The sequence below is a fragment of the Dicentrarchus labrax genome, unplaced genomic scaffold (assembly GCF_905237075.1).
Source record: "Dicentrarchus labrax unplaced genomic scaffold, dlabrax2021, whole genome shotgun sequence".
In the NCBI taxonomy this organism is placed as follows: Eukaryota; Metazoa; Chordata; class Actinopteri; family Moronidae; genus Dicentrarchus; species Dicentrarchus labrax.
Window position 1 is genome coordinate 18876601 of NW_026136712.1, and position 16136 is coordinate 18892736.

At 41.5% G+C, this 16136-nt stretch overlaps 1 protein-coding gene across 11 annotated transcripts in view; it reads right to left on the minus strand.

Moving 5' to 3' along the window:
- Nucleotides 1-16136, minus strand: part of tanc2b (tetratricopeptide repeat, ankyrin repeat and coiled-coil containing 2b) — a 136783-nt gene that overhangs the window by 42668 nt on the left and 77979 nt on the right. For 7 of the 11 annotated variants that reach the window (XM_051418738.1, XM_051418737.1, XM_051418736.1 and 4 more), the window contains one exon: nucleotides 4876-4992. The exons of the other annotated variants lie outside the window; for them this stretch is intronic. In XM_051418738.1, the coding sequence (XP_051274698.1) occupies nucleotides 4876-4992 (117 nt within the window). The remainder of the gene's footprint in view (nucleotides 1-4875; nucleotides 4993-16136) is intronic. 11 annotated transcript variants of the gene reach the window in all.

A 16136-nucleotide genomic window follows, 5' to 3' on the forward strand; every position in this document is an offset into this window, starting at 1 on the left:
AGAAAGAGTAACTAGTGGCTAAATACAAACAGCTGCGATTGGACGTATAAGCCTCTGAATTGGCCCGGACATTAATGACATTGAAGGCACCGCCACGGGAAGGCTGTTGTTTAAATAAACAGCAGTGAGACAGAGACAGCTAGCGGCGGAGCCAGTTTTCTCTCTCTTCTCCTCCCCTGACCTCACCGCAGCTCGTTTTCTTGCAGGGCAGGTTGGACCGGACTGGCAGGTAGCTACGCTAAATCCTGACTGACGACCATTAGACAGTCCCAGACACCACACCACCCTTCTGAAGACAGACAGCTTGTCTGAAGCCTGTGGCCTCTCACTCGTCTGTTCAAAAGACGTACAAGAAGGACAGGCAATCTACACCCCCAGGCTCCTCTCTCCATTCGCTCATGGACGGACACTGTCAGGATCCTCATTAGATTGACTGCAAGTCTCTCTGAGCACGTAAGGAAGACCGGCACCCTTCTGAAGGGAGGGAAGAAAAACCTTTGAAGCAAATGGGGATGAACTGTTGCCGAGCCTCAATAAAAACACACAGCAGCAACCAATAATGAGCTAATCACAGCACACATTAAGTCCAAAACAGCTAATTACGTATGAGCCTTGATAAGATGGATATAGCGGCTCAGTAATGCAGCTGGATACACTTTATATGGAGCGGAACACGCTTACGAGGGCCTCCAAGGTCACTGAATCCCTGTGCATCCCTCGAGGAAGAGGAAGAGGATGCAGTAATGGAGAAGATGTACGTAGATGGAATTACTGCTCCACCTTCTTACAGTTAATACCACAAGGGACGGCTAGGATGTGCAGCCATTAGAGGGAGAAAATTGCAGGAAAAACAAAAGCTAAACATCTATCCAATGGCCGTTCAGAACCTTATGAATGTATTCTGCGTGGATTAGCTGCAGTGCCTGTACGCTTGTGCGTCTGGACATGGAGGCAGTGAAGGCTTCCCAGTTGACAGACTGGTAGTAGTAAGCAGTGAATACATTAGCACTGATTAGTCAACTGCTCCTGAGGGGTTTGCGGCTGTGACCGTGATCAAACAGGGGCTCTGACTGTCTATCTCTGCCTCTGCGAGTGTTTGTTTGTGTCCTTCTCACTCATTTCTTTGTCTACCTCTCTCGCTCAGTCTGCCTGCCTCTCGCCTGTTTAGTTTCTGCGTTTCTGTTGCCCCTTTTTTTTTTTGCTTCTTGTCGCAGCCAGTTGTTAGACAACTCTGCGTAGGGGCGAGCAGTTTGTCTGTTTTTCTTTTGATGTGGGAGCAAAATCTCTCATCTGGATGCTGGAGTCCACAGTAACTCCCCTGAGCTAAACATAGGCAATCCCTCCGTACATCCTTAAACTCTCACACTCCAAAAATAAAACACTCAAACATACCGAGTTGCTTGGGCAACTGTTATCATGGAGCTGTCAAATCAAATCTATTTTAAACCTTCCTTTGAATGTAACCAATACTAATGAGCTACTATCAAAGGGGATACATACATTACCATAATGTAGGGGTTGTATGAATCGATTTCTTTCCATTCATAGCTCTGTTTTTTGTTCTTAAAATGCAGATTATGACAATCACACACCTCTTACTGGAGTCAATAAAGACATACATCTAGACCACTTCAAAGCAAAATGACAGCATTGAGAAAATAACACAAGAGGAACTTCAGGCGTTTCTCATCACAGTGACACCATGAGATCCTTTATGATAACATTTGAATATGAAAAAGGGCATAAAACACATCTCTTATTTTTCTGAACCACCCCCCAAACACACACACACACACACACACACACACACACACACAAACACGCACACTCCTCTCCATTGGATTCCTGAGCTGCGAAGGAGACAGATGGTTGCCATAGCAACTATCTTTGCGCGCAGCTAGGAATGTGTTTCTGTGCAAGCGCATCTGTTTCTCCCTGGCCGTCCACAGATCTGCCCTCACGCACCGAGAGGAAGGAGAAAGAAGCATGTGTGCTGCAAGCAGGGGACTGGACAGGACAGGAGATGGGATTAATAGGCCCGGGCCGCAGGTAAGATAACACATACCGTGTGGTGGCTCTTATTTCACCTATACCTGGGCACTTTACTTTGCACTTCAACATGGCAAATCCACAGACATGACCGGGATCCCAAAGGCAAACCACGCATGTTTTTGTAAAAATAAAAGAATAGCTGGTGACAAATAGCGGAAATTAAAACAAGGTAGATTCACGCCTATTTTAGAGCTTCAGGTCAAAAGAAACATTCAGTAACAGTGAACATACAAGCACAGATAGGCATGAACATCATCAAGAAACCAGGCACTGGATGGCTAACCAAGAAGAGATCAGAAGAGTGAATTTCACATTCCTCATGTGCACAGTGGTGATCTTATCTAGACAACATTCAGAGGTTTCATACATGAAAGCAGGCTAGGACTGGCCAGGTCTGGGTTAGGAGTGGGTGATATGATGATATACAGTGCACTGTCAGACAATTGTCGTAGATTTTACTTTCCTGCTTATTTTTGTTATATTGTTATATTGTTATCTTGTTTATCCATAAATTGTTTTTTTTAACATATTTTCTAGAAAATCTATTTTAATTCATGAATTCATTTTAATGCTCATTTTGTCTTAAGATATTGGCTTTCTTTGCAATTGTTTGTGGCATTTTAGCTTATCTTTGGTATTTATAGTATTTTGTATTTTTTTATATTTTATTTATATGCTGGTTTTATTAGTATGCCATCCTGTCAGTCCAGCTTTATGAGCTGCCCAATGTGTTTCCATACATCCAATTTAATCGCACATTAAACAGCATGTGAGTGTACATGATGTGGTCCTTACTGCTCAGCACCACTGCTAACACTTTCTGCCCGTGGCCTCTAAGCTACAGTGTAAGTTTGTTTACTTTGTCTCTTTTTCCCCCCCTGCTGCTGCCAGCTGCTGTCAATCAAACACAGACACCGATACGCCCCTCTAGCGGCTAACACAAGAAGAAACATATCTGATATTTCCCTAAAGACCTTTTTTTCTCTCTTTTAATAGTAAAAAACTATGGTAGCACTTTGGATAGTCAGCCTACAGTTATTTGGAACATTTCAACTATCTATAGAGTATATGTGACAATTCATGAACATACCCTAACCAAGATGTTTTTTTGTTTCTAAACCTAGACAAACCTTAACCAAAGGGGTGTAATATCAGATTTATTCTGTTATTTATGAAACCACTGAACTGTTGAACCTCAACTAATAAGCTGTTGAAATCCTGTAGATGGACTATCAAAATAAAATGTAAACTATTGACAATAAATTTAAAATAACAATAGATTTTTGACTGCAAAAAGGGGTGAATAAATGTGATTTCAGTTGGACTCACGTATATATGGATATTGTGTAATTACAGACATCGTGATGAAGCACCCACACCTAGTCTGGGTAAATACTGTAGGAAGGTTGAGTTATAACATCATTAGAAAAGCTTCCAGTCTGATTTATATAAGGAGGAACGACTGGTGGTGAATTTTACAAGCTATCTCACAAAATATTCACAAACCATATTTATGACGCCACAAATTTCTTTGTGGGCCATAAAAATCAGCTGATACCTGACTTCCTCCCCGGCGACAGACACCGTCAGCAGCAGAGTGTGGACTGGCATGTGATCAGATGTTTTAAGTCACTGCCCTGCTGCTACTCATGCCAGGGAGCCCTTGTTAAGAACTAAGATGTCCATCTGTCCACCTGGGAGGTGCGAGTCCTCACCCCAGAAAAGTCATCTCAGCCCTCCTGCTTCCTCTCCAAGCTCAAGTTGTTATCGCACAGACAGAATTCCTGTTTGTAATCAACTGTTTTCCTGCCTCAATGGCGCTAGAGATTACCATTTCAACCCTGAAATGTCACATCTGCAGGAGATCTGAGCAGCTCATCACAACTGATGGGTTATTCCACAGTCTGTTTCACAGGAGTCACGCAAAATAAAGCCAGGGTCATCAGTTTTTCATCCATGAGATTCAACAGCAGGTGCCAGAACTAAAGGGACTATCCTAAGGTACTACATACTATAAAGACGTGTACAGAAATAAGAAGTTTCTATAGACACCTACTTAGAACTCCCATTGAGCAGAGACTCAGCAGAAGAGGCTGACAGACGGACAAGGTTGGTAGCACTCTGTCGACCATTTTCCTCCTAAGTTACAACAGTTAAGCCCTCAGACCCCACATCACTATTTCTCTAATGCCTTCATTCAACCCTGGAGTGTTGCAGCAGCGTCCTGCCCTGTTGAGAAGTCCACACAGCCACCAGAGGTCGAGGCAACAAGACAGGTCAGGAAGCCAACGCTGCACTTTTCAGTGGCAACAGGAAGAGGAGAGGCAAGATGAGAAAGCAGATATACTAGAAGCAAATCTCAGCAGAGCACTATCCTCGAGTGACCCGCTTTGCCGTCCTCCCTGTGCGAGAAGGGGAGAGACGAGGGGGAAGAGAGGGGGTTTGGCGGAGACAGATAGAGGGAAATCTGGACTGTCCACAGGATTACCGAGCAACCACCGACTGTGAAGTTAACAGAAAACAGAGGCGGCACCTAAACAAGCTCTGCGTCCGAGAAGCAGAGCAGAGTGAGAAAGCAGCAAGAGAGGATTAGAGAGACAGAAAGGGAGGAGGCAATGAGGATGGACTCATGTGGGCACCAGCAAAGCTTTTTCATTAATGACCTTAGCAATGTTTTCGTCTTTGCAGCAGCGGGCAGAATAACTGGCAAACCCATAAATTCTCCCCATCTCTCTCCGATTCATTCTACCGCATTCACAGGACAGGAAACAACATGCAAAAAGTAACACAACGAAATGAGGGATGAGCTGGCTAAAAACTTACCACGGCAGTATGTGTCCAGGTCTGGATTCTTGGCAGTGGTGGAGGTGTGTGTAGGGGAGCCAAGCTCTGATTGTGGAATGCGAGGGCTCTCCACAAACTTTGCTTTCCGCAGAGGGGCTGGGAGCAGAAAGCATACACACATATACAGAAGGAGACAACATGTACACACACACACACACACACACACACACACACACACACACACACACACACACACACACACACACACACACACACACACACACACACACACACACACACACACACACACAGATCAGGGAGATGGAAGAAGACAAGAAAGAGAGGAGTGACAGGGACAGAAAAGAAAGGGAGGAAGACAGAGAGCTTATGAACTTGAAGGAGCACACTGATAAAATGAAAACATCCTCAAGGCTTTCCTAGGCAGCTTTGTATTTGCCTTGGGTCAAATAAAGCTAAAGCATGAGTAAACAAGCAGCATGGGTAATAATCAGGTAGTGGACTAGGGCAAACCAATACAGCGGCAGAACCTCAGCCAACCACTGAAATGTGAAAATATCACAAATTCTTTTACGGTATAGGCCTACAGTTCACTCACGACACTCACAAAGCAGCAAACAAGATGGACTTTTTATTTGAAAAGAGGGAGTGCAATAAATAAGCCTGTTGTGTCTATTTGTCCAGTGTCATAATCACACCAAGAAATGCAAATGAGATCCATTTTTGGAATGTTCTCGCGCCTGACTCAAGCACAAAGTCTGAGACATCAAACGAGTCCCTTCGACAAGAAATTCAGAGAGAGAGAGAGAGTGAGAGAGAGAGAGAGAGTTACATGATGAAAGCTGGGGGTGGTGGTTGTGACACGATCTTTTTCTGGGTTCTTGGTCACAGCACAGGGACCCAGACTATCTTATAGTATCATAAGTGCACAGACTGTGGCAGCAGTATCAGCTTCACTAAACCCATGACTTTTGCTACACAGAGATAAAAAAAAAATAATTTCATAAAGGTGTGACCTCCAAAGCTAAACTCACATACAGTGGGAATCAGCAAATATTTCTCAGACTCTGATAAATGTCCTCACTTTCTTGAGACAGCTACAAAGGCACAATTGCACAAAGAAATTAAGCTAATAACTAAATTGTGTACAAGACTCATTTATTCAACCTCTTCCTTTTCTTATTTGTGCTTGTCCTTGCATTTGGTATGGGCAGCATAAATTGTTTTTAATTGACTAATCTAGTTAAATAAGGGTTTAAAATACTGTAAATGTATTTATTCATTCGAATGCTTCAACTGTTAACCATTCTTATTATGGGTGAGTGCACATGTCCAAAGCTATCCAGTGCAGCAACACCGAGCTGAACCAGAGTGGGGAGAGCAGGAAGTCACGAGCAGCAGTTGAAACACATGTTCAAGCAACAATGACTGCAGAACGAGAACACGCTCCTTACCACTTCTGTTTGTGGTTCATGTTACAGCTGCCAGGATAATGTGCGTGTGCATGTGTGTGTGTGTGTGTGTGTGTGTGTGTGTGTGTGTGTGTGTGTGTAATGGGTGGAAAATAGAGTTGTCCGTATGTCTATATCTCATGTCTTTGTCTTTGTTTAGTCGAAGACAGACAGAAGTAGCAGTACAGACTTTTGGTCAATGCAAAATGCATGTTAAAACATTTGCACAGTATAATAGAAAACACTTAAGAGTTTATGTCTCAAGGCAGAAGGCTTGCCATTTTAAAATCAGACTTTAAATGTTCAATCCCATCCTCTTTATCTTCATAAAAGCAACATTTTCCACTGTCTTCAAGCCATTTTCTTCAAAATGTAAACTTTTCAGGAACTAAGACGGCTCTGCGTCATGCTGAGCAACAGATTTTCTTTTTTCCAAATGCTGGTAATCTAATGAGTCTGAGGGTTTTATAATATATATCAGTGGTAGGACTTCTCAAGCCAAAAGGGAACACGTAATCCTTCATTTTATCTGAACAAGACTAAGAGTCTACAGCTGTGCTGGAGGCTCTGTGAGGCTTTACTTAGGCACAGCAGTGGTTTGAGCTAAAAGCTAAAGTCAGCATGCTAACATGCTCACACTAAAAATGTCAACAATGTGACTGTTAACAGGTATATAGTTTATATAGTTTATCATGTTCTCCATCTTAGTTTAGTTTAGTTTTTAGTTAGCTGGTATTTGGGCATAAGCCAAAGTATTGGACAAACTATCATTTTGACCTGATGATGGTGCTACATAAACAGTGAGGAGATAAATTAGGTGATAACAATTTATCCTTCAAATTTCACGGCAATCCATCCAATAGCTAGGACATTTCACTCAAAATCCCAAATATCAACCTCATGGTGCTACAGGAAAAATCATAGGATCACAAAAGTCTACAGGATCCATTCTATAGTGACTGTGAATGTCTGTACAAATTTCATGTCAATTCATCCAGGAGCAGGTTAAAAAAGTTTTTTCCTCCTTTCCTTGACTCCTCCTTGTCTGCAACTTGCCTAGGATCTGCACCAAAATCTTGAACATCTAACTTTCCACTAATCCACTGCAATCTGTCAAGATTTGAGATATTCTGCTCACTAACAAACATGCAGTCAAACAAACAAAAACAAAATCTCCTTGGCAGAGGAAATAAAGGACTCCTTCGGAGCTATGTGTATATGTGTGAAGTAGATGTGTTCACTTGCCACACACACAAGGTGTTAATGTTGTGCTGGTACGGTCTGGAGAGGACGCTGCTCATTGACCACATCTAGGAAGTGAGCCAGCACAGATGCCACAGTGAGAAACTACAACTGACAGCCAGGAGGAAGAAGGGACCAGAGTTATCCACGACTGGATCAACTGCCATGACAGCAACTCTGAAGGAGACAGATTTGTATTTGTATTCTGCCTGACAAACAGGCTTAGAACTGAGACAGCTTAAACATAAAAAAAAAAATCGATAAAATGTGTCATTCAACAAATAACTAAGAACCATTAGCATGTGAGTTAAACAATGTATCAAAAAATGAATACATTTCCACAGTTATTGACTGAATTAATGATTATTGAAGCATCATACATCTAAATGTGTGCAGCGGACAAGACACTACTAACATTACCTTCAGAGGCAAGAAAAAACAAAAAGAAAGCACGCCAAAACATGGTACTGTATACATGTGCTAAACACATTATATCAGATATAAACTCAAATATATTTTCATTTTTTGACTTCCAGACCACCTCCCTTCTTTCAAAGTACGTGTCATTAGCTTAAAAACACTGGGCACAGTCAGTGAATCACCAATGGATCTCTGCCAGTTCATCTAGAGAGTACTTGTCTGCACACTTGAGCAGAGCTTCAATCTTCTGTTTTGCATCATAGGTAATTAAACAAGTAGGAAAAGCAGGCATATATCAGTCAGTGGGTGTAAATGTTAATTAGATAAGAACCCTTGACCTTCAGCAGAAAAGAAGGTAGAAGTGTTGGGGAAACGTGCCTTTCTCTTCTTAGCATTGCACAAAAAATAAATCCAGGGGACACTCCCATTAAACACTAAGACATTACAAAAGAAATCACACTTATTCAACAGAGAGGACAATACAGCAGTGTGCCAGGGCTGGACTTTCTTTCATGTAACAAGAACCTAAAGTTAGCTTTCTCTTTCAAACCACAATCCTGCTTTGTTGTGATAAGCGGCTCTTGCACCTGCAGTGACGAGCTTGCAACAGCTTGCACTAGTTTGTAACAAGCAACAAGGAGACGGCCCGAGCTTTCACGTGACAGTGTGTCTGTGAGAACATCCAAAGGTTTCCTCATATATATCAACAATTTTAAATGTTGCTAGCATGCTTCTGAACACCAGCTGACAGTGACTGTGCTAAGAGACTAAAAGCCTTATTTATTCCCCCCCACAGAATATCAGTTTCGGGATAAACTCCGGTGAATGGGAGATTACCATTTCGTTTGGTATTTGTCTCCCTGATCTCACCTCTATAAAATGGCGAAGTGAGACTCTGTCTATTGGAGTAAATCCTCTCTATAGCACCGGCTCCAGGAGACTAAATCCCAGGGACTTCTCTCCTGCAGTTCTGTTGTCAGTGTGTGCCAGGCTGGGGATGGGTGACAGTGTGATGGATGGCAGCAGGCAAATCCACTCCTCTAATGAGCTTATGAATAAATATATCTAGTCTGTGTGTGCAGATGCACGTGCCCGTGAAATAGATATTTGTTACATGCTCTGGATGTGAGGGTGTGAACATGAATATGCATGTGGCATGTATGCAAGAGTACATGTGAGATAAGAGTGAGAAAGGGGAGGGGATGCTGAGAGATTGGTGACAGTAAATAAGCCAAAGGACAATGTGAAAATTTTAAAAGCTGATCTCCGGATTTGTCAACACACACACACACACACACACACACACACACACACACACACACACACACACACACACACACACACACACACACACACACACACACACACACACAGCCTTTGGTGAAATCATCAACAAAAAGAGAAGGCGAGTCAATATTGTGATTCAAATCCACATATGCAGGGTGTTGTGCATATGAAAGAGGAGAGCTTCTTTTCAACATGACAGTCCCCTCAGACACAACCTGGGTTTTCAACAAATGACAAGATCTGAATATGAATTGGAAACTCTAATATGCAATGCACATTCTCATCTCTCATTTGCTGCAGATTAGAGAATGACAAGCAAGCGGAAGCAGACATTTCTATAGCAATGAAGTATCGTCTGCAGCACCGTCTCACTTACATACGACCTCAGGCACTCACTCAGACAAAGACATAGGCGCCCACACATACACGCATTAACATACACGCACACACACACACACACACACACAGAACAATAATGTGGGTGAGGACATACATTGCCCAGCTGTCTGCAACCCAAGCAGAGCTTTATAGAAATCAGGCATGCGGCGCTGGTCACTATGGCAACAGCAGAGCACAGGGAAACGACGAGTCTTGTCCACCTTTCTAAAAGGTGGTGGTGGTAACGCAGGGAGAGGGAGATTTCACCGGCAAAAAAAAAAGCTTCAAGGTCTTAACACGCTTGCTCACATGTAATCAAACAACGTCTTTGTATTGACAACTCTCAGCTGCTTCACAGGACCAGGTCTTCCCCATGTCACCTCAATTCAAGGAATTCAGCTCTCAAAGATGTAAGCTGTTGCGACTGAGGCTCTGATCCTTTGTGCTGTTGCTATCTTTGTCTGCTGCGCCTCGGAGAGAGCTGAAGTGGTCTTTATCAAGTTTATGTACAAATGTGAGGACAATAACATATACTTTATTTCCTGCATACAATATATTCTCCATCGGCTTGGTGAAGTGATGAAATCATTATCATGGATATTTTTCCAGTATCTGTGTTCATTATAATATTGCTAATATATAAAACATAAAAGTCAAATTGATGTTCAGTGCAATGAACTGTGTTTTCATTTTATGCCTTATCTTAGATAGATGTTAGATGTTGCTTAGAGTAATACATTTGGACAACACAATTTTGTACAATAACATAATGGTATCAATATACAATTCCACTTCAAATATTAATAATATAACCCAACCATATTCTTCATGTTAATGTTAAATGTAATTTGAATGCATATTACAGAATGTTAAATAGGTTTATTCTCCTCTTATGTGAGCATACAAATTGTTCAACAGATTTTCATGATGATGTGATGTTTTTGAAAAGGTTGACAATGGCTTTGAAAAAAGATTTACATCTTTCAGACAGCAAAGTAGATTGTGCACAAATACTCTTAAGAAGTCCAAAGAGATTTAATAAAAGATGCAAAGTACAAAGTTTTCTGTAACTGTAATAATATGTCTTTACTTTCACATCATTTGCAACTCCTTTAAAGGGGAACTTCACTGAGGCTACACAGCTAACATCTCTGACTAAACTGTCAGCAGTCTGGTTGCATTGTGAGTGATGTAGGTGCCAGATCTCGACGAGGAAGAAGAATGCTTGGAATAAAAAAAGACAGATTATTCTAAAATGTCCATTGTGAATCTGCCAGTGCAATACTAAATCTTTTAAGACATTATACATACATTTAAACACAAATGTGATTGAAAATGAATGTGTGTTTGATACTGAGGACTTTGGATAAGTTGTCTTATATTAATTTCACTAGCCGTTATTTATGACCCAGAGGCTTGTTGCCAGTGTGCGTATAGTAATCCGGCTCAGAGACCATGGATGATTGTGCGCTCGTCTCGTTGACTTGTTGAACAAAACAATGCAGACCAGATGTCGCTGTGCAACACTGCGAGCTGTTCAGTCACAGCTTCAAAACAGAGGCTGCTGACAGTCAGCAGCAAGTGAAAGTCCATTAGCTAGACTGCCTCTCCCTCTTTTTATGTATGTGTGCGAGTGTCTGTGTATCTATCATTACAGCCTTGGGAGGATTAGCCGAGCAAGGTGAGGCACAGGCAGAATTTTAAGAGGGCGGAGGGAGGGGCTGATTTTCTAAGAATGCTCATTAGCCGAGCTCTCTCTCTCTCTCTCGCCCCAAAAAACTGTTAATTCAATGTTCCACATAACCTCTAACCAATACCACAACAAAGTGATATCAAAGCTACATCAATAAATGAGTAAATTAATCTAGATGACTTAAGTCTATGCAGGAGAAGATATTCTGAGCTGTTAATCAATCAAAGTGTCCAAAATAAAAAAACTAATTTGTCACAAAGCCATCTGTATGCAGCAGTCCAGCCTTGGAACTAGAGAAGCAATCTGAAGTCTGATCGGCGTTTAAAAGATTTTGAAAACAACTTGACAGAGGGACATAGTTAGTAATCCTCACACAAGGCCTTTAAGGTGGATCTCAAGTTAAGATTGATTGATTGATTAATCAAACATGATGGGGCTTTTCCCCATCCAGACCCACAGCGCTGTGGAACATCCTGTATTTCATTCAAGGCTAAAAGAATCAAAACAGCCCTCCTTAAAAACACATTTTAAAGGTTTTTCTATAATGTTTTTTACCGGCTACATTTGCTGTTGATATTCTGACTACACTGTTATCAGGGTTTTTAACTGAGCTCATATCTATTTGTGTATAATTTCATTGATCGAAAGGCATTTTATAACATTGTTTCTGAAACTGTTCATCAAGTGAACAGTTTATAATTGTTGCTTGAACACAGCCCTCCAGCTTGAAAGTATTTTAGGGAGATCAATATGGTGTTTCATATAATTTTGCCATGCACACTGCACACTATTTGCTCTGAGCAGCTTTATTTTTATCTTACCATCTCTCGTCTAAATCCCTTTTGTGTACATCCTCCTTATGTCCATACTGCAGGCTTTCTGGGCTGCTGTCTACTCTAGTGAACAAACCCTTCATTCCTGAAGCACTCTGCCCTCATGACTCAGCTCTACTGTAGAAGAACAGCAACTATTGTTAACACTGAGCGGTTCAGACACGGTTAACTTTCTTTTCTCATGGTCTCGCTCCTTTGGTGGCGGGGTGACACAGAGGTGTGACCATGAACTTTTCACATACCCTTCCTCAGCAGGACACATGGGAAGTCTGCCCTCCTGAGGGCTGAGGATAACAGCAAGCTGTAAAGTTAAATACGATCTCACTTTCTAGCATAATTGCCAAGGACACCACTTGATACAGTGCTCTAATAATAGACAGGCTGCCTTGACCTCTGTCCCAACCAGAGTTCAACCCCTAGTGGGGATATTTATAACCTCCCGGCTACACTCAACTTGAGGGCCACACCCTCGTCATTGAGAAAATAAGGACAAGCTGAATCTGTTTCTCTGCTGTTATTCAATTAAGGAATTAAATTAAACACCCAAACAAGACAATAAATGAGGAAAAACATTGCATGACTGATTTTGAGGCTTCCGATTAAGATGTTTCCGATAATCTGGCACTATCTTTAGCCCAACATAAAATGAACATCAAAGCCCCCCAAAAATTCTTTCATGTCTGACAAAAGCTGTAATCAATTATTGCTCTTATGTAATCCCGTAGACATAGTTAGCAGACTGATTGCAGCCATACAATGTCAGAGCTGTGATCCAGACAAATGCCTCATAGCGGTTCAGCACCCTGAAATGACTGAGCAAATAAGTTAACAGCAGACAGACAAGTAGTGAATGTTAATACTGAGGCTGGTGTCATTGTGTAGTCCTGTGCAGTCGTCTGTAAGGTTTTGGATACGCATGGACACACATACACACACAATAACACACTTCTTTAGGCCTCTGTGTGTTTGTGTGTATATATCTCACAGAGAAATGTTTGCTCAGCTCTCCACCATCAGCATTCGCAGAAAGCAGTGAGGTGGTATATGTAACCCACTGCTCTGTTTTGTAAGCAAATCATTATCATCGCTATTAATAGCACACTGCGGGTTTCTCTTTTCCACTCTACAGCTTTTCTTCCAGAAGGTACTGCTAAATTTTCAGATAAAACCAAATGTAAGCAACAACCACACTGAGGGGTAGTAAGATAGTAATAGTAACTTAATTTGTGTAGCGGCTTTGAGGCAAACATGTAGCATTCTGCTTTACGTGAGAGGGTTGAAATTCTGAATGGTAAAACAATCAGTAAGCATGCAATGTTTTATGTCAATAAAACAGTAAAATATGTTAAAAGAAATTCATTAAACATTGGGAATAAAGAGTAAAACCAAAGGAGAAAAACAGCACCCTGGATACAGCATTGTTAAAATCCCAAAGAAAATGGTAGACTTGTGCAAATGAGAATTGAGATTCAGAGCCTGAAATTGCTATCAATTATTTATATGTTCGGCCAGACAGGTAAATAATAATTAAAATGCATCTCTTTACTGGGCCCTATGAGGAAATGAATGTTTTTTTCTTATAGGGCCCAGTAAAGAGATGCATTTTATTATAATTTTATTTATATTAAGTTTTAAAGTCCTTTTCAGCTCCATGCATTGTTGTGCTCAGAACATTGGGATTCTCAGGAAAAACTGAAATATAAAATTGTCTATCATCTGCATAACATTGGTAAATAACATTGTGTTAAGTTAAATTATCCTTTGTTGATCCCTGCAGGTAAAGTAATTATCTGCCTTTGACCCATCCTAAGCCTCGGAGCAGTGGGCACAGGGGGTTGCTGGCACCCAGGGACAAACTCCAGATCTGAGCCAGTGGGCACGGACTGGAGGATTGATCCAACATACATGTTTTGATAGTGGGGGAAGCCTGAGCACCTGTAGGAAACCCACGCAAACATGGGGAAAGAATGCAAACTTCACATAGAAAGGCCCTGCCCCAGCCAGGTCTGTGACTATGATACTTTGTGGGATCATGCATATAGAAAACATAAAGGGACCAAGAATGGTTCCTTGAGGAATGCCATTGTCAATATCACAAAGAAATATGTGAAGATGTGAAGTATGAATAAAACCAGTCAAGTACACTACCCAAGACACCCACCCTTTTCCCAAGACTGTCAATCAAACTGTCATTATCTACTCTGTCAAATACAGTTTTTAGGACAGCCACTTTGTTAGCAGCATCATTCTCAGTTTCTGTATTACATTTCTTGGGGCAGTTTTAGTGCTGTGATTAGTTTGATAACCGGTCTGAAATATTTGTAATATGCTGTTATCATTTAGATGATTAGGTACATGGTTAAAACACCGTTTTCTTTAGCAATTTACCCAGGAAAGGGAGATTACAGATGGTCCTGTAATTGCAAGGGTTGGCACTCTCTGAGTTGCATTTCTTCAGAAGAGGGTATATTGTAGCTGTTTTGAAAGCTTTGTGGAATATTTCTAATTGCAGGTTGTTACCTGGTATAGACACAGGAAGCTGTCTTAAAGAGCATGGTTGGAGGGGGGATCAAGAACACAAGAAGATGACTTCATCTGGCTAATGGCTGCACTAATTCTGTCGTCTCTCATCACAATAAAAGTTGCTACAGAGTTAGCAATACCGGCTCCCTTGATGACTAATTCAAATTCTACACATTTGAGAAGTGCTGCTTGACTGTAAAGGAAAGACTTAGAAGACATGTCATTTGTGTAAAAAGCTGAGGGCGAGAGTTGCTGGGTCACATGACTGACAATGGAGGAACATGACACCCTCAAACTAGTTTTCAACAGCTCCAGTAAGCAGCTCATAATTAGATTCCTCTCCTAACCTTTAGGACTGAGAAACAAAGTGAGGGATTTAAAGGACAGTGGTGACGTCAGCGCTTGATTTATAGCCAGGGTGTCATGCATAGTACAGACTGTGCCCACCCATCAATAGAGTCACTCAGCAGGTTGCTTTTATAATCAGGGTTGAGTAGTGAAACAGGCCTGCAGCCCCATAAGAGATGCAGACTCTATACTGTCACTAAATGGCCCACATAGCCTATAATCCACTGGTTAGCTAAATAAAATCACATTCATTTTCAGAGTCATTTAAGTCCAGCTAGGGCTACATTTTATACATTGTGTGTCAGGTTAAAGTGATGCCCAAAAACTCACCCAAGGAGGTTGGATTTTAGACATATTCATTTCACAACTTATCTTAGGCTTACAAGCCATTTGTCTGACACATGCTCAAGGGATTGCAAGGGAGGGGAACTAAGCAATTATATAAATCAATATCACTCTGAACCACTGCAGAGGGTATATGAGGTTTTAAATGGCTGATTTTCAGGTAAGTGGGCCACATCAATTGAGAAGCCAGCAATTCAAAGCCAGGCTTAACTGACTTTTCTTAAACATGAGACAAACATTTGCTATCTTTAGATCTTCTTGGAATAACAACTTCTTGTCAGACAGTCATCACTCAGTTAAAATGGCTAGACAGGCAGAGAAATAATACAAAAATATTCATGTGTCATAACTTGAGTTATGCTGTATATCACTGTGGAAGGGAGCTCATTCACTCTGTACCATCACATTCAAATAACCCCATGAGGGATCCTACATTCCTCCACCTTGAACACAATCAACATGGCTATTTAGCCACCCTGAAATGGAAGTTCTTAGTGTCATTGCCCAATACATCCTGAATGACAGCTGACAAAGTAAGCTCATCAAAGCACTCTCCAGGTGGCGATACTAAGTGGTGTGAAAACTGGCTGTGGGCGCCTCATCAAAAACCATTCACCTGAGACTAGCAATAGCAGCTGCTGATGAGGTGGTTGTGTTTTTCTGGCAGACAGTGTTATTGAGACATTTTGTTCTGTTCACACACCAGCTAGCAGTCCCCTGGGATAAGACAGGGAGGGAGGCAGCTTGCAGCACTGGAACTGG